We start from the raw sequence: 19,170 nt of genomic DNA on the forward strand, positions 1-19,170 counted from the left end.
TGGGGTGACTTCTGCCTTAGTAAAACAAGGGTCTACAGAGTAGTTTGTGCCTTTTTCAGTCTACCTATAAAATTAAAATACAAGTAAAGGCTAGGGACCAATCGTGCAAACTCCCATGCACATAAGTAACATTACTCAAGTGAGTAGCTCATTGACTTCAAAGTTACTCACATGTGTAAACTGACAAAATTTGGCCCGGTGTCAGTTGGTCGGATCCTGCTGAGCTGGACACCTGGAATGTGTTGTCTTGGTGCGAACATTCTTGAGGACATTATCCAATGCCCAGTGATGCCACTGAGAGTCCATTGATTGACTTTAGTGAGCATGGGCTCATGCCCTTGTGGGAATGATGGTGGCTGAAACAAGTTGTGATCAAACACTGGAGAATATTTGAGGACAGTGAATTTCAAATTTTCAGCTCTGAATATTCCCAATAGCCTGGGTCTAAAGTTACACTCACCCAGATGGGGAACAGAAACATACCTTACGACCTTCTTGTCCAATCATAAAACAGCTCAAGTTTGAATGCTAAAGGGTATGTATTCATAATGAACTTCTGGGAAACCAAAAAAAATATGACAAATCTAAAGTCAAAATTGCTGTGCCATTTCTGTTGTAAAAGGCCTCTGGAACAATGGAAAAAAGAATGCATCTTTGCTTGGGTTGCACACTGCTCTCCCCTCTGTACAACCGTCTTAAGACTCCTTGAGTGCCCCTCTCTTATGCACACCTGCCTCCCAGTTAACGCTGTGCTGAGGCACACAGCTGTGAGGGCTTTACTTCAGCCCACTGCACTGCAACCATTAACCCTAAACTACAGAGCTGAAGTGTCTCCTTTGCAATGAGCAGAACCTTTAATAACCATTGCACAAAGCAATGATTGTTTTCAGTCGGGACTAGGAGCCTAGGCCCAGATTTTTGAAGGCATTTAGGCGTTGCTGCGCACAGCGTTGCAATGCCTAAGTGATTTAGGAGCCTATGTCTCATTTTCAAAAGGAATTTAGGTAATTAGGAGTCTACAATGAAAACAGGCTCCTAAATGAGTTAGGCATTGCAACACTGAGCCCAACAACGCCTAAATACCTTCAAAAATCTGGGCCCTGACCTACTTTGAAAATCCCATCAGGCAACTATCTGCATCTTCAGATGCCTAAACATCTTTGAAAAACTGGGTCTAATTCCTTTAGCTTGGGCATAACAGACTCCCATCTTTTGCAGATTGGGCTCAGAAAGAAGTTCATAACACAGCTGAACAGTGGATTGGAACAAAGCTCTTAGAAAATACTGGGGACTTTACCAATATCTTTAAGAAAGACCATGGGAACTAAAGTCACAAACAGAACTGGGTTTTTATTATGAAAGAACCCTGCAAATACATTATGAAATGCTGTCTGCAGCATACATTTCCTGAGGAAAGTGGATCACAGTATTCATTTTTCACAGAATAAGATGTAGCCTGCTATAACTTTCAATGTGACTCTTTATTATTTAAATATTAACAGTATTCCTTCACAGAAACAATTACTCAGTCATCACATAACCAACACACAAACGTGACAAAATAAATATACAACAAGAGCACAGTTCATTTTGACTTAAATATTAAATAAATAATAAATACAGAATTTTCATTTACCATTAATCAGTGCCTGAAACAATAGGAATGAAAACAAAATCCCTAAAAGTCTCTCTTCCCCTCCCATTGTCCCCACCCCTTCAAAAAAACAAACCAAAAAATTATCAAAATGCCTCAGTTATAAAATATCTTTAAAAAATTCCCATTGTTAAAAGAATAAATAACAAAATATATAAAAAATAACTCAGTTGCATCAAAATTACAAGTAGGAGTTGTAGATACGTGGGTTTTTCCCTTTTCTTTCTTTCTTTCTTCTTTTTTTGGAATTTTTTTTTATGGTCAAAAAAAGTTTTACTTTTTTATTTTTTGCTTTTCTTTTCCATGGTATGGTGTCCAGTTTAAAATAAGTATAAAATTAATAAATAAGAAAGGTTAAATAAATAGGAAGAAGTGAACATAAGGTGTTGTGAATATAAATGACATACATCTTGCCAAAATTAAATCATTTACAGGATAATTAAACTAGCTACTTTCCCCTCGTCTCTCTCTCTTCCAGGAAGTGCAATTTCTCTACTTTTAAATACTAACTGAATTGTAGTCACAAGCAAGTTGGACTCTATTTACATGTTAAGAATTGTGTTTTTAACACATCAAATTACATTTTTTTCCATTTTATTTTTGCACTCGGAATGGGTTCTAAAATAAGTGAATTCATGGGATCCAATCCTGCAAACTCTTAAGTATGTGATTCAATTTATTCACATGAGCTGCCCAATTGACGTCAGTGGGGCTACCTACCTACTCACATGCTTAAGAACCTGATCCAATGTCCACTGGAATCAATGGGAGTCTTTTCATTATCTCCCTTGACCTTTGCATTATCCCCTAAATATCTGCAGGATTGGGCTCACAATGACACAATATTCTTCACTTTATTATTGGTGAGCAAATTCCTCTCCACCCCTCACCTCACTGGAAATGATATTGAAAGTGGGGGGGCTTATGTGACATGTACTGGGGTGCTAGAGGCTTCTATCTCCCTCTTCTCTAAAGTGTTATCACCAGGCTGATAAATAATTCTGAATGATAGTTAATGCTTGTGTGAGATGAGTTTATTAAACAAGCCTTCAGGATTTGCAATTTGCTGGGACAGACCAATACTTCTCTCCCTCTCTGCTGACTCCTTTCTTACAGATTGAAAAATACCTTAATCACTGTGCTCTGCAATGCTGGATGGTTGGATGAATGAGGTGCTAGAGACTGGTTTTGCAAAGACATTCACATAGTTGTACTTCTTTTAAGTGCACGGTGAGCTGCATGTACCAAACAGCTTACAAAAGGGTTCTTTGGAAGATCAATACCCAAATGCTCTTTTTGTGGAATGACGCTTGCTCTGTAACCTTGCACAAAATACAGAAACCAAAACCAACCAACCAAAGCAAAACAAAACAAAAACCTATTGCCATATGTTCATCTGTAAGGAATCAACCACAGTCCATGGTAGATAAGCACTTTGCTGGCCATCAATTAGTATCTTTCATTTTTTGTCGATAATCATTTTAAACATTTCTCTGGCATTGATGTATGATATCTGCACTGGCAGTACTGCACTGCTGTAATGATGACCATAATATTGAAAAGAACCAGAACAGTCCACCAATAGACTTCCAAAAAATCATATACACTGGACCATGACACATTTAGAATTCTTCCGTATGAAATATCTGGTATTGGTCTATTCATAATAGCTATTCTCATATTTAAGACAGACAAAGGAATACTGTAGTTGCAAACTCCAAAAGCTTCCCTGAGAACCTTTTTTCCATTGCGCTTTCCACTGGAGATCCAGAACTGCTCTTCAGAAAATAAAAATAAGCTACTTTATAATACTTAAGAGTTCCCACACCCAGTGGATATCTGAATACCTTGGGGGTGGGAGGCCCAGCAGAGGTTCAGATTTACAGGTAGCCTGCAGCTCCAGCTTCTCATTTACAGTAACATATAACATAATTCATGTGTGAGTAGGTGAGCTGGACATATGACCATAGACAACATGAGGGTTGAAGCCAGTCATACTCTGTTCTTAAATCAGACAAAACCCTGTTCTTCTAATGTACTAACCCTTGGATTAATTCTGCTACAATGCCTTCTTTCTCATCAGTAAAATGTGGCAACTCGTGAAGATGCCTTATCTCCACCAGCAACCAAGCCCTGCAACCTATTGTAGTGTCTCATCGTCCATTCTCATCTACCACTTGGTATGGGTAGAAAATCCCACTCTTTGCAAGAAGGTCCAAGTTAAGTAAATGACAACATGGAGTTCAGTTCAGTTCTGCTTCTTGTAAATGGCCTCTTGGTTAAATTTTGGTCCTTTTTTCATTCTTTAGACAAGTTTTATAACTTGTAAACCTGAATACTCGGAGTGAAGGTTCCATCTTCTTACAGTTTATTTGCGTTATCCCACAGCACTAGACTTGAATTCCCTTGACAGCCTGTTTAATGCTTTCTAGCAGGTCCCTGTTCTCAGGGTTCTGGTAACACTCCTGATTGGTGTACATGTCGGTAAGGGTATTAACATAAGCGTCAAAGTTCTGTTCACTGATTGGCTCCTGAATCCAATAAAACAAAACAAAAATATAAATTGTTAAAAAGAAAAGGAAGAGGGGGAGGAAGAAAAAAAAGCCCCTAATCATTGTGTTTAATTCTCCTGGGGTGATGTTGAGATGATCAATATTTGTTATTAATCATTATTTGTATTACAGCAGCAGCTACAGGGTCCCAGACAAGATCAGAGCTCCATTGTGCCAGACTTAAGCACAAGATTAACTTTATGCACTGACCGCAATGGGGCTAGTAACAGCGTAAACATTTAGGAACATGCATAAGTCTTTACAGGATTGAGGTGTAAAAATAGAGAAGGCAGACTAACGGTGCAGATGTGCCTAAGGGCACACAGCAGAGTCAGGATTAGAACCCAGGTCTCCTGTGTCCTTGCATCACGCTTTATCAACCCGAGCGTGTTGGCAGTGCTTAATTTGTGCCAGGGCTGAGCCTCGGCACCTCTGGGCCTGGAAGTTCATAGCCCCGGCACCTCTGGGCCTGGCAGTTCCTAGCCCCCCCCAGCACCACTGGGCCTGGCAGTTCATACCGGGTCCCCCCCCCCCGGCACCTCTGGGCCTGGCAGTTCCTAGCCCTCCCCCCCATCCCGGCACCTCTGGGCTTGCCCCGTCAGTTATTAAAGTAAAAAAATTGCTTGATCCCTGGCACCTGCTTGCTTGAGCCCCAGCACCTCATTCATTACAAATTAAACACTGCATGTTGCCACACCAGTCCAGACACCACACTGACTGGCTAGCATACGAACACCCCAGATAGACACAGCAGATTTAAACAGAGGGAGAGAAAAAGGGCAGGAGGAGAGAGAGGGAGGAGGAAGAGCAGAAAGATGAAGAAATATTAGTAATATGAGTGTGTACATTTTGTGGACACCATTTGATTTGGAGCTTGTTGAACACATTAAAAACATATTTGCTGGCTGGTTTATTTCACCTTCACCTACCAAATAGCCAATTCAATGAATAGTTTTTTGCCAGGTGAGGAGCTGTGTGAATATTGCCCGAAAGTATTTGTCAAGGAGATTCTCTGCAGAAGAACAGATAGTATCCAACCAGCCCAAAATTAAATCCAAACCTTGGCGAAAACAGTGATGGGAAGGCTCATTCCATAAACCAGAAGCTCGTTTCTATGACCATCTCACAAGTCTCTAGTATCTGCAATCAGATGACTTCCACATCTGCCCCCCAGCTTACATACATACTGCACACCTATTTTAGACAATAATAATTAACTTCCTGGGTCTAGAGAGAAGGTAATTAATAGCTCTTTTTGGTTTTTCTATTTTAAATGTAGTCTTTTCATTTTGCAGTAACATTATGGCAACATGCTGTGTCCTGTTAGACCTTGTTAAATTAAACAAAATACATTCTCTTCAAGGATGCTATTCTTTGGCTGCTAGCTATTCAAAACTGAATTGAAACTACCTGCATTATAATAGGAGCTGTAAGATCTTTCTGACGTTGAAATCAAATCCCTCCTGATCTCTGCTTGTGCCGTCTTACTCTGAAAGGCGCTATGCGCCCTTGATAAAGTTCCTATTTTCTGATTTAGCTACTAGATGTAATGAGGCAGAACAATAGATACAAGGGGAGATCAGCAGAAAGTGGCAACAAAAGGAAGATAACAATATATGCTTCAGAGATACAGTATAGGTACTGATGTTATGAAAGGCAGATGTGTGAATAAAGAGATGACGATCTCTAGCTATTCCTCCTAATCTTAAATTGTATATAAACCCTATCATGAAAATGGTTTTAGTGTTGCTCATTTGATGACAGTGATTTTGATGAAACACTTTAAAAGTTCCTTACCATATGTGGAAGGCGGATATTGGCAAGACTTTGGATAAGAGCCTGGCTCAGACCTGAGAGCTCCAAGAACAGGGCTTCATTCTGCTCCTCTATAATTTTGTTTTCCTCCTCAATGTTCTTTAGGTTCTTCTCCATGGTTGATATCTGGACAGCAAAGAGTGCAGCAAAGTTATTTGCCCTCCCCCTCTCCTTCAACCTGTCGTTCCACATAATACGCCCTGGGGTTGGTCAAAGATTTTCTTTGGAAACTTTTTTCCGATGGGAAGCTGGGTTTTCAGCTAAATGAACGGTTTCATGGAAGGAGTCTCTGTTTCTGGAACAGGTATGATTTTTCATCAGAAAGCTGGAAACTACTGGTTTTTTTTCCTTCAGTTTTTGGCTGATTTTTTTTTGTGATGAAAAATCAAAATTTTTATTTGGACAATTTTTCTCTCATTTTTGCCAGTTTTCCTCAGGGAAAAAAACCCACTTCCCAAAGGGCTCGAATATATAGGCACTCTGAATTTTTGTAAGTTGCTATTGTGATTAGAAGAAATTAATCAGGGATTTGATGTTAATGACACTTCCTTCCCTTCTGTATTTACTTTGCTAAGATAAGTTACTGCAACTCATTTATACACCTAGGACATCAGTGGAAGACAATGAGGCAGGTCCCGCCCTCCGATGAGGTCACTTTGCATTGCTTTTTAAATCTGCCCTGCCAGGTCAGCTGAGGATTCCCCCCTCCACTTTCCATTGACTCCAATGAGTTTTGGCTCAAGCTCTATGATTACAGAGCTTGGTGAGAGTCCACACTCACATACCTGTGACTGCAGCTTCACCATGGCAGCCTCCATCTCCGAGTTGGACTCATTCAGCTCAGTAATCTCCTTGTTTAACTGCTTAATTTCTTCATCATTCTCTAGAACTGCAGGTGGGAAAACTGCAATGAGTCACCTGCTGCTCTGACTCACAGAGGAGGAAAAAAGCAATGGGAAGGCACGGTTTTCTGATGAATGCGAGGCTCCTGCTCTGGGGCTTACTTTTTTTTATATACGCATTGGAGTGCTAGCAATGCTTACGTTCTTCCTAACACCACATCTAAAGCAAGCTCACATTTCGTATGGTTTTATATGTTCCATAGCACCACGGTTAATTATGTTCATAGATCAATGGTTCCTAGGCGCTACAGTAATAATAATAATAAATAATATAATAATGTGTAAAACCAGAACCAGATAATGGACTCTTCCATCTAGAGCCTCTCCTACTCACAAGCTCTTCAGAACTGATGTATGTTCTGCTCGGCATGCTGCTCGTTTGAACCGTGTGTAGTCTGAATTTGTGAGGATCTTGTTTCAAGTCCTAATGTGTTTTAGTTATAAACGGGGTGGAGTGTAAATTAGAGCAATATTTCTAGAACTGCGTAGAATTTCCTTGGATCAGAAAGAAGGCAGTGTTCTAGTATAGTAGTAGGGCTTGGTCAAAGAGTAAACCAACAAATCAACCACAAAAATCCTGATTTGCAAATATTTTTGTGAGTAAAAGCCCTGAGTATGTGAGAGCATTTGAAAGATTAGCAGGAATTCATGAAAATGCCTCTGAATTCTCAAAACTTTTATGAATTTTGGCATTGGCGATTTTTCATCTGAAAATTCACAATGGCAGCTCATTGTTTGTCGTATTTCTTTTCTTAACTTTCAGTCATCCAGTCCGGCAGCAGCAACAACCCCATGTGTCTCAGACAACCAATTTCACAACATGCTGTTTTCACAGCAAACAGTTTGCTAGCAGTCAGCAGGCTGAAAATTATTTGCTGACGTTCTCTGCCGTACACGATGTCTAAGGAATAAACTCTCGGAAATCAGGATGGGGTTGCCTATGATTTGCTAAAAACGGAGCTAAATTAATAACATATATCACTCATAGTTAAGGTCCTAGTTGAATTGTGGGATGCTTGTAAAGTAGTTGCAGCTGAGTTGTGGACAAGGTATGGAAAATAGCGGAAAAGTAATAATGGACCTTTATTTATTGGGCTAATTTGGAAAAGCCAGAGAAGATCTATTTGTTTAAGAAAAATTTGGTGGAACAATATAAACACTCAAGTATTATGTTATGCCCGCTAATTTTTGTTGTTGTCGTAAAAAGACATTTTGCTGCCACTACATTATGGTCACTAGTGTGCAGGACACACAGCCCAAGCCCCAACTGCTATCAGCTTGGATAAATGGGGTTCTAGGGTACTAATGGAGAAAAAAGTGTATGTTGCAAACCTCAACATGTATGCAAAATTGTGGACTGTGCAAAGTAAGCTAATGAAAATCAAAATTGCAGTGGAAGCCTAATATTGCAGGATCTGCAATTTCTGCAGTATTGCAAATTAAGAAGGACCTTACTCATCGTGAATACTCTCGTCAGCTCTATCTAGCATTCAGAAATTTGTACTGCATATTAGACTTGAATATCTATTTTTAAAATAAATATTATACGACAGTTACCGCTGCAATCTGACACTGATCTTTATGACAACATAAAGACAAAATTGGGGCAATCTCCAGTTTCAACAATATAAGAGCATAGGTGGAGGAAGAAATAGCAGGATAAGGGTAGATAGACCGACCCTATTCATGGTGGTGAGCACAATCTAGCCCTAAATTGGGTGAGCATGCAAAGAAATGATGTAATTGATCAATTTGTGGGAGGGAGAAGCTGAACGAATAGTAGGGCTATCACTATACTAAGGGTATGTCTTCACTACCCGCCAGATTGGCGGGCAGCGATCAATCTAGCGGGGATCGATTTATTGCGTCTAGTCTAGACACGATAAATTGACCCTCGAGTGCTCTCCCGTCGACTCCTGCATTCCAGCGCCGTGAAAGGTGCAAGCAGAGTCGACGGGGGAGCATCAACAGTTGACTCACCGCGGTGAAGACACCACGGTAAATCGATATAAGTACATCGGCTTCAGCTACGTTATTCACATAGCTGAAGTTGCGTAACTTAGATCGATCCCCCTCCCTAGTGTAGACCAGGGCTAAGACAACAAGTTCATATGTTGATGATCAAAGGCTGATAATTATTAGAGATAGTCAAATATATTCGCCAATGTTGCTATTATTTGTTAAATAAATTATGCATCAAAAGCCTGACTCTGCCACCCTTATTCATGCAGGCAGTTCTACTGAGCAAACCAGGACTAACTGTGTGAGTAAGTACTACTCAAAGTGAGAGAAGGTGGCAGAAATGAGTCCCAAATAATTTTTTTGCATTTCTCTGCTGATCAATGGCTGGTCAAACAAAAACAAATAAACAAACCCTACCAAAACAAGACACTGCTCTGCACATACTTTTCCCCTCAGGGAGAAGATGACAGAACAAATAAGTGACAACAGGGGAGTCATTTGCTTAACCACTACTGGCAGGTGCTCAGACATTAGACTCATGAGCGCAGTGTAAGAACCTATATAGAATAGAACGGAACACAGTTATTTCAATAATTAATTGATAACAATGACAAAATAGCCATTTTTTGCATGAGTCATCTGATTCTAATAATAGTACAATATGGATACAATACACAAATAATCAGCTTATCAACACATATGCAAGATAAAGCATCCAAGTGCAATATCCTTACCATCGCTGGTCTTGAATTTAGTGTTGAGAATTTCATCCCCTGAGAGTTTTCCTTTCTTTCCAGCAAAAGTAGCTCTTGGACACCCTGATAAACTAAAGGCAAGTAAAAATGGGTTTCATAAACTCTTAGCATCTATGGATGTTTATGTGCCCAGCATGGGTTCACACCATTTGGCTGAGTTTGTGCCATGAGGTGACTCTTCTAAAAACATCCTACACTAAATGTTAGAGAGGAAATTGCATTATAAATAACACCACAATCATCCTCATCTATAAAACAAGAGCGATTTTTGTTGTGCAAAGATTAGGAAATGCAAATCCCCTAAAGGAGTGGACATGACAGATTATGGGACAGCTCTGACTAACAAAGACATTCAAAAGTGTCAAAAATATGCCATGACATGCTAATTTAATTCAATTAAATGATCATTTTTTACAATTTGCCTGAAGTCAGATTTCATAATTTTTCACAGCACAATGTCTATTTGTTTTGCTGGAGAAAACCCCTTTCAAGTTCATGAGAAACTGGGCAAAAACTAAGACCAAAAGTGTGAACTTTTCCAGCCTATTTTGTGGCTGAAGGTCTGAATATTTTTAGCTCACCATCTCCAGAAAGGATGGAAGAAATCAAAAATACCAAGGCCACCTGACAACATTTACTTCGTTGTTGAGTGTAGTTGTGCATAGGATTGCTGTGCACCTAGTTATTACCTTCTGTGAGTGAGAAAGCTTCCGTTGGCATGACCCGAGCCATCACAGCCAGGGGTCGGACAGGTAGGCCCCTCATTCTTCAGTGACTTCCAGGAAAACGATGAGCCATTGAGTGATCCTTCTTTCTGCCGGCGGGCTGCAAGAGGACATCCTGACGCACTGCGATGAGAGGCATATTTGCCACTGATGTGTCCAAGCCCAACACAGCCAGGAACCGGACACCTAACCATAGAGAATTACAAATAGTTATGAGATGAAAATGGGAACAAACAGGATTTTAAAGGTGCAAACACACATGATAAAATTAGTGAGGGGGAAAGCCAAATAAGTTTCTGAGGTGAGTACTCCAAAGCCAAGATTCTCATTTAAATTGTGGTGTGCCGAGACCTTTTTCGTAAGGCATGCAATTCTACACTTGCGTGCCTTAAGAGGTCCAGAATGGTGTCCTCCATGCAGCGTGACCTCTCACATAAGGTGTGTGAGAGGTCATGTTGTGCGGAGGACACCATTTTGTTCTTCAGTGCACGATCAGGGGCCAGACAAAATCACCCCATGGGCTGCCAGCTGGACCATGTTTTTTTGAATTCTGGGGCATGCAATGTATGTCTTGCATACAGAGATGGCACACCAATGGATCTGAACTTCATCTCAACTGGAGCGGGCAGATCTTCAGCTGCAGTAAATGGTCACAGTTCCATCACCATTTACATCAGTCTAAATACCAAAGGAGGGTGAGGAATTGCTTAGGGTGTTCCAAAGGGTGATGTTGCCCCCCCTGCACCCCCAATAGCTGTGGTGCTTGGAGTTAACAAATCCTTGCGACGCACGGGGCAGTTCACACCTGTCGGAGATACTGTTTCAGGCAACGGTTTGCGTAGCTAGGAGTAGAAATCTGGCTGGGCCTCAATTTATGGTGGATGGGGTAAGCTCACCCGGCCCCTTGGGTGTGAGGTGGGGAAGAAGCAGGAGAAATTAAACTGGCTAAAGCAGGTGCCGGCCCCCGGTACACACTGCTGTGGCCTCTTGGAGACAAACACAGGGATGTGATGCAGCCTGGGCCCCTGGAGGCCAAGGAGCTGCCCTGACACCTGCACAAGGAGAAGGGATGTGTGCTGGGAGGGTTCTGCTTGCTGTGAAGGCAGCTGTTTATTGGGATGGAGGGAGCGACCAGGCTCCCAGCTCTGTGAGGAAGGTCTCTTTGTGCGCCTAAAATGAACTCCCTGGTGTGTGTGTGTGTGTGGAGGGGGTGTTCACTGTGCAATTTCCATCCAGGCCTGGAATGGAGGGGAAGCCTGAAGGGTGGGTTGGGAGGCTGGAGACCAAGGCCTCCCCACAACAGCTCCCCAGTCCAGCCTGGTGGGCTCTTGCAGACTCAAAGGAGCCTGACACAGCAGCAGGTGACCTGCAGGCCCATGTGCACGTGGGGCCCTCGTGCCGCAGGGCCCCACCCCCTCCCTGGCCCTGACACCGCTAGACACGGGGCTCGGCCTGCCCAGAGGAGCACGAGCAGGGGGCGGTTTAGAAAATGACAAGGCAGAGCTGCCAGAGCGTAGCTTTCTGAAGTGACGGAGCATCGCTCTGTCCTGGATTTCAGGTGCTGGAGTGATGCGCCAGACCGCTCTGGAAGTGCTACACTGCTGCTCAGATCTGGGCGGGCCTGGGTGCAAACTGGACACCACTGCATCCATTACGCTCCTTTCATGCTTCAGACTTTTCTTTGCAACCACAAGGGCTAGAGATGTACTTTATTGTTGTTAAATGAAAAGCCGAGATTCTGTCACAAACACTTGCCTGCAGGAGCTAGGGCCTATGGGGCCTACGGCCTAAATCTCACCCTGCTTAAGTTCTTTGCTGAGCTGGGGCCTAAATACTGTTGTCTTGAGGCTTTGCAGTCTTCTTGCCATGGATCTTGATGTAGCCAAGGGCTTTCTTGTGACACAGCCTCCAGCTTTCCTAGTGCAGCCCTAGTGCATAACTCAATAGCGCTGTAGAGATTTTGGCATCTGTGGCCCTCTGCATAGCAGCCAACGATAAGTCATCTTCTTACACTGGCTCCTTTTGTTGCCAAGGGTAAAGAGTAACAGGAGGAGGGGCTGGGTCCAGCACAAAGCATAAATAACAGAGAGCTTTGTGAGCAGAGGGAATATATGATAAGAACTACAATGGATGGGCAGGCAAAGAAACAGTGTCCTGAGGCGGTGCAATGTGTAGATAAGAACAGAGCAGCAGCCCCCGACAGCTGTGGGCCCACAGCATCAATTTATAATGACTGGGTGGCCATAATGCCCTGAGTGTTTGGCTACCCTGTATATCGAGGGACAGCAACACAGCGCTCAGAATGAACATCACATCACGTACTAGTGATCAGTTAACATCCACAACTGCTTTCAGTGAGGTGTTTGGCACTCACTGAGAAACTCACACGGAAGCTCAGAAATGGGGGAATGTGAGGAACAACATGAGACAGGGACAGAGAGAAAGACTCATCTTTGAAGGTTCCGGTGGCTTCTCCTCACGACCGTAACTTATGTTTAAACCAATTTCAGGGTTTACTTTGACTGGCTGTTCTAGTTTTTTTTTTTTTTTAAATGAGTGTTTAAATGTAAAGGCATCATAGAAAGGGCCACAGTGATGGGGTGTCTCCTTAACTCCATGGCAACACTGGCCAATGCGTCCGTTTTACAAACATAAAATAGATGTTGAGCCAATTTTCGTGGGGTGCAATTGTGGAAGCCAGCTGAATTTTGTCCCCACCCTCCTTTTTTAATCTAATAAACCGATTGCAGACTTTTGGTCAAATTACAGATTAATCAAGAGCACTTAAATTTGCTGTCAGTCGAGAGGTGGAAGTGTGAGGTTATTTGCTGGGTGAGCAAGTTTTTGTATTTTGAGGAGTTGACCAAGAGCGGATCACAACTGAGGAGGAGTGGCATGGGAAACTGAAGGGTGGATAGGCTGGAGAGCAAATGGAGGGTACATGGATGGATGATGGAAAGCACATCTCTCAAATTCAGTAAACTACATTCTCCTTTCCTTCTCCTCTCTGTCTCCCCATAGGTGGGGAGCAGGAGACAAAGATTTACATGTTTCATTCGTAATAAGTTGACAGATCAGGCAGACAGAGTGCCAGGCCCAGAATTTGATTAAAGATGCCAAGAGGCTAGTGTTACACATGGAGGCTCTAGAGTTTGTACGCTAGCAGCCTGGCCATGGCTTGCATTCATGACACCAGACTAGGTTCCTCCTGAAATCTGACCCTCTTTCTCCTGTGCCACTCATCACATTTGGGACAAGGCTGGCCCGTCTTGAGGAGTGGAAGGAGTAAGACACATCGGAAGGCAGTGCTGGGTTGTGGTCTGGGAAGGGAGGTACCTTGGAGGGTAAGAAAAGGAAGTAAAAAAGATTTGGTGTATATCCGTTAACTGGATAACCAAAAAATCCCTTCGGTAGAGAACATTAGCATTAATCCTTTTCAACTTCCAACAGAAGAACTAAAACCCAGGTCACAATCCTGTCCTCAAACCAGACATCTTGATTACATCAATGACTCCAAAGATTGACAGTCACTCATCAAACTGGGCTTTTTTACCTGTAGGCAATGGAATGATTGTATGGACACCACGGTAACACTAAACCAACTGGCACCTGTTTTTACATAGCTACAGCAAATCATAGCTGACATTCTTGCTAGGAAATCCAGACTTCTAAATCCCTTTTCCCAAAACAAGCACAGTTAAGACAATAATTGCTGACAATTCTGCTAAAGGTCAAGGCAAGGGGGTTTGAAAGTACTAGCATCATCATAATTTGTTAAAAGCTACTTTTGTGTTGTGGAAACACAAACATTTCCATGGAATCAGTCACTCGTTTAGACCTTCATTACGAAGCCAGACCCCTCTGGTACAAAGGTGTGATTTTCGGATTGGGGCCTCATTGTTTTATTCTGACACTCAGAGTTAAAAAGCTAAGGGGATACATTAAAAAGATGTATAAAAGTAATAATAGCTATTGTTTCTGGATTGTGACCCTGTGGTATTTCTACAGGCCACGTTTCAGCAAATGTTTAAGGCTGGCTATGAAGTTCTGGAGGTCGGGATTTATAATGAAAGTGCAGATACAACTTACAGTAGTAGCCATGTGGAAAAGTGCCACCATACAAAGGAATCTCTCCCCCCCACACACCTCCAAACTCACTGGCTAATGGCATGCTAACTAAATTCAGCAGTCATTCAATGAAACCTGGTGCATCTGTTAAGGTTTCTGCTGTGGTTTGCATTTGTTTAAAGATGCTAGTCAATTATAAATACAGTTAAAAGTTTATTACTCAAGGGAGAATGCCATATATATATGGCACTATATATATATATATATACACACTATATATATATATATATATATATATATATATATATATATATATACACACACACACACTATATATATATAGTAGGTATGAAATGGCAGAGCTAACCCCCTCATCCTCTTCGGGAAAATAATTAGGGATTTCAAGCATTCCTATCAAAATATTCACTGAGCTGTTCCTGGAAATCACAACCCACGTTTCACCAATGAAATGATTACCCTTATTATTTTTATATTGTATAAAAAGAAATTGACAGCAGAGGAGGGAGCTATACACCCAGTTTTTTCCAAGATAATTTGAAAAACGCTGATCTCCATTTTAATCATCTGCAAATGCAGCACAATTCACTTATAATATCCCTGCCAGCAGGAGCCTTGCTAAATTCATAACAGCGTTGCTTTTATATGATCACAAGCAAATTACTGAATCCCCAGGAGTAAAAGGGGTGGGGGCGGAGAGAAGAAAGAAAAGAAAGAAAGAAAGAACCCCCCCCGCATTTAGAATGCAGCCTCTATGGCCCAACCGTTACATATTTTACACTGTTAATTTAATGTTCATTACACTTTTATTGTAAAAAATAAACCAGAGCCTTATTGTGCAAAACAGCTGGCTTGGACTTTAATTTTTTTTATTTAACTGAAGTGTTAGTAATGGCTGATCAATTAGACAGCCATTCTCTGTGGGGTTTTTTAATGCCGGGGTAGGCTGAAGGTTGAGGTGATCTGTTCAGTCACATCTGTAGTAAATTACTTGAAGGATGAGCAACAAAACAACAGGGACTAAATTACTTTCTCCTCGGTGGCAATGTGCAAAACTCGGATCAGTTCCAAGTGCCTTTTGGTACCCAGATGGAGTAATGGAATTACAGTTAAGCCTCTTTAATGCAAACCTGCTGGGACCTTCACCAGAGCGTACCTTGTTATAGAAGACAAAATGCTAACTTCCCAAGGACTAGGGTAATTCAGCAACTAAGGGATCATTTACTCTTATTGCTGTTTTGCCCCCAAGTCATCTCCAATGGGCTCCCTCTATTCTGATTGCCATGTCCACGTGTTAAGAACTGAGGGACGGACAGATATTGAAGCCCATACAGTGGCATAAGGGGGGGATCTCACTTCCCTTTACAGCCCGGCATGGTCTTCCTGGGCCCCAGGTCTGCAAGCCTGATACTCCCCTGGCCAAGTAGGGGAGGGGCATGGAGTGGGTGGTGCTTAGCTCTGTGCTCCAACAACATGCTGCTAGCAGAGGTGTGGTGCAGTAATCTGAACTATTCTCCTCCTGGAGCAATGGAGCGGGGGGGGGGGGGGAGAGAAGTCCTGGGGTGCTCCTAGGGCAGTGCACAAATGTGCGACCCTTACACAGGAGGGCATATTTGCAAATGCAGATGAGCTGCTCAGATTGTGGGCTGAAGGGTTATGCCAGTCTGGGGAGGAGGGTCCTGAGTCTTCCCCCATTACCCCATTTGGGTGCAATGTTTTATCCAGCATGTATGGCTGGGAGTCAGAAAATCCCAGCTCTTTCACTTAAGTCCCTTAACTCCCCTGCCTCAGTTTCCTTTTCTGTAAAAGTGGGGTCAAATTCTTACTCTCTTATGCCACAGGGCTTTTGGGATGGTCATTAGTAAAACTCTGTAAAGCACTTTGAATATAAAGGGCCAGATCCTTGGGCCAGCTGGGGCTACTTTGTGCTGTTTCCAGCACTGCAATGCACCTTAAAACTGGCAGATCTGGTTCCCTGTGGCTCCCGCCGCATGGGGGGAATATGCAGGCAGCGTAAAGCCAGCATAACAACTCCTATGCCACACCCCTCCACTGGGAACTGGTGCAATGCATGGAGTGTGACCATGGTGCCCTTTTGCCTCACTGAGCTGCTGCTGAAATGGCCCCTGGGGGCCACTGACAGCTGGAATAAATCAGGCTGCTGGCTCCATGATTTTGGATAGCACAAAGCCCCTTTTTCCCCCCACGGCTGCACTGAGCATCTCTCACTTACAGCTGAGGATCTAACCTGTAAAGTGCTAGATGAGAGACCTGGTCGAAAAATGTTTATGGAAGAGCTTTCCATCAAACAGTACAGCTTTGTCAAAATTGAAACGTTTCCATTTCAATAAAACTTGTGAAGGAGAAAAGCCAAACTGAATCATTTCAACCTTCTCCTGTTGTTAACATCAAAATAGTTCTTCTCGGGAGTGGCATAACATTTTGTTTCAACTTTATCATTTTGATTTGTTTAGTCTTTTATAGTATATTAAAATATTAATTTTATACTATTGTATATAGTATGTTTTATAAAGAGACAACATATTTTATTTTATAAGAAAATATTAAGTCTAAGTCTAAGCGAAATGAACCAACATGATAAAATCTGAACAAAAAGTTTCAACATTATTGAAATGACACGTTTTTGACTTATGAAAAGTTTTGACTTTATCTAAACAGAATGATTCAAACATATCAAAACAAAATGTTTCAATGATCCTGAACGGAATTTCTTTGGAATTTTCATTTTGTGGGATATGTTTAAATTTCAGCTTTTTGTTCAGAATTGGAAAATTCCAAATTGTCAAAATTACCCAAAATTCTGGTTTCCAAGCAGCTTTACTATATAAGTTATTTCAGCTGCCATCATAGTGTGTATGTATGTGTTTGCACGTGTGAGTGTGCACACATGCACAACTGCAAAATGATGCAATGGTCCAACCAAGGACCTCTTTCTCCTTTTTATTGATGTGTGATCTATTCTGTATATAGATTTGTGGATGTATGTAAGTTTCATATGCATAGATTGGAGCTTCCCATGGATCCTTTATACTGTGCTTCCTGTGCATACTTTGCGCACAGTTCTGCCTTCATTTGAATTTCCTGTGTCTTCACTCATGCAGCATCAGCCTTATTTTAGATCTCAGGGGACAAACTCAGAGAAGTAAACATTTAAACAAAATGGCACACACGGCATAACTGATTGCCAGTTGTGCTTACAGGGCCAAAATTGAGACAGTCAGCACTTTGCCAGTGCTGTCTTTCGATTTTCACTCTCCTCTCTGTGCCATTGGTTAATGGAATCAGTTTATGGATTTTTTTCCCCTTCGCAATTTAGAACATTTATGTCAAAAAAGGATTTTTCTGAAGATTTTAGAATACGTTGCTTAATTTTTAATAAACTCCTGCTAATTATCACACAGCTCATTTAACCAAATACTTCTCTTCCTGTGGATTGAAGATGAAAAAAAGGGCAGATGGCTCAAATATCATCTAGTTTTTAAACATCCTTTCTATCAGTTATTGCATCTCTATTTACCGTGGACACCCATTGGTGAGTAGCAATATGTCATTTTCCCTGTTCATGACAGAACGTTGCACAGCACTTTAGGTACATTACACATCCACATGTTTGCACCTGCAGCTGAAAAGGGAGCATGAATTGCTAATTTATCATCCTGATTGAGGGCAGAAATTGGAAATATAGAGGCACAAATACTCAGATTTACTCACCTGCAATACATGTTGCAAGGACAAACTTTACACCCACAAAAACACAAGCCAGAACTCAGGCCAACAGAAAATATGCCCATTTTGGGTTCTTCCATTTAGAGTTGAACAAATCATTTTGGCTAAAATACGGTATTACCAATCCCATATATTCAAAAATCATGAGTCAGGCCCCTCCAAACCATAAGATTGACTTACAAATAATGAGTTGTTTTAAATGAAAAAAAATGGGGTGCTTTTAATTTGCCTTCCAGTTTTTGAGATCTTAGGGTACACTTGGATTATGTTTTCTAACTTTTCTGCAACCACAATGGCTAGAAACTTACTTCTACAAAACTGAAAACCGAGATTGTCTCATAATCAAATAAATCCAGGATTTGAGTCGTAAGAAAGCACCCTTCAAATGTCACGAGCACAGTGCTAAAATCAAGAGAGTTGGCAACACAGAATTTTCCAAAAACCTGTTTGGAGGTTTGAACTGTGTTTGCTCATTATTATTTTCACTTGCCTCTGCACTTCCTGGTTCCCGCAAAAAGGTTGCGGAATTCTGAAAGAGCTGTTTTTTGTGGTCATTCTGGTACAAAGATGTAAGATTTGTCTGTTAAGGTATCTGACTCTTGTCACGTGTCAGAGGTCTAACCTTCTGTAACCCATGTTAGGTGACAGAGGCTAAAAAATAAATTTCAGTTACTTACCACTACTCCTGTGTGTCACATATTTATTACAAACTAGTACAAGGTACTTCACAGTCAATGAGATTCTCCACAGTCGCCTAAGGGATTTAGAATCTCCATTCCTCAACCCCCTACATGCTTTGAAAATCTCAGCCAGAGACTCTAGGGCAGTGGTTCTCAATTTGCAGCCCGCAGGCCACTTGCGGCCCAATCAGCACACAGCTGCAGCCCACGTGACATCCTCAGGTCCATACATGTAGTATATATATTGTGTGGATGCAACCCACATAACACAGAACGTTGCATATGCGGCCCA

At 41.8% G+C, this 19,170-nt stretch overlaps 1 protein-coding gene across 7 annotated transcripts in view; it reads right to left on the minus strand.

The window, feature by feature from the left end:
- Positions 1-1,753: 1,753 nt before the first annotated feature.
- The window catches only part of MYT1 (myelin transcription factor 1), a 112,295-nt gene continuing 94,878 nt past the window's right edge, over positions 1,754-19,170 (minus strand). For all 7 annotated transcript variants that reach the window (XM_039499251.1, XM_039499247.1, XM_039499250.1 and 4 more), the window contains 5 exons: positions 10,330-10,551; positions 9,620-9,711; positions 6,807-6,910; positions 6,004-6,147; positions 1,754-4,185 (listed from right to left, as the gene is read on the minus strand). In XM_039499251.1, the coding sequence (XP_039355185.1) occupies positions 4,045-4,185; positions 6,004-6,147; positions 6,807-6,910; positions 9,620-9,711; positions 10,330-10,551 (703 nt within the window). In that variant the 3' untranslated portion in view covers positions 1,754-4,044. The remainder of the gene's footprint in view (positions 4,186-6,003; positions 6,148-6,806; positions 6,911-9,619; positions 9,712-10,329; positions 10,552-19,170) is intronic.

Source organism: Mauremys reevesii, linkage group 13 (genome assembly GCF_016161935.1).
Source record: "Mauremys reevesii isolate NIE-2019 linkage group 13, ASM1616193v1, whole genome shotgun sequence".
Classification (NCBI taxonomy): domain Eukaryota; kingdom Metazoa; phylum Chordata; order Testudines; family Geoemydidae; genus Mauremys; species Mauremys reevesii.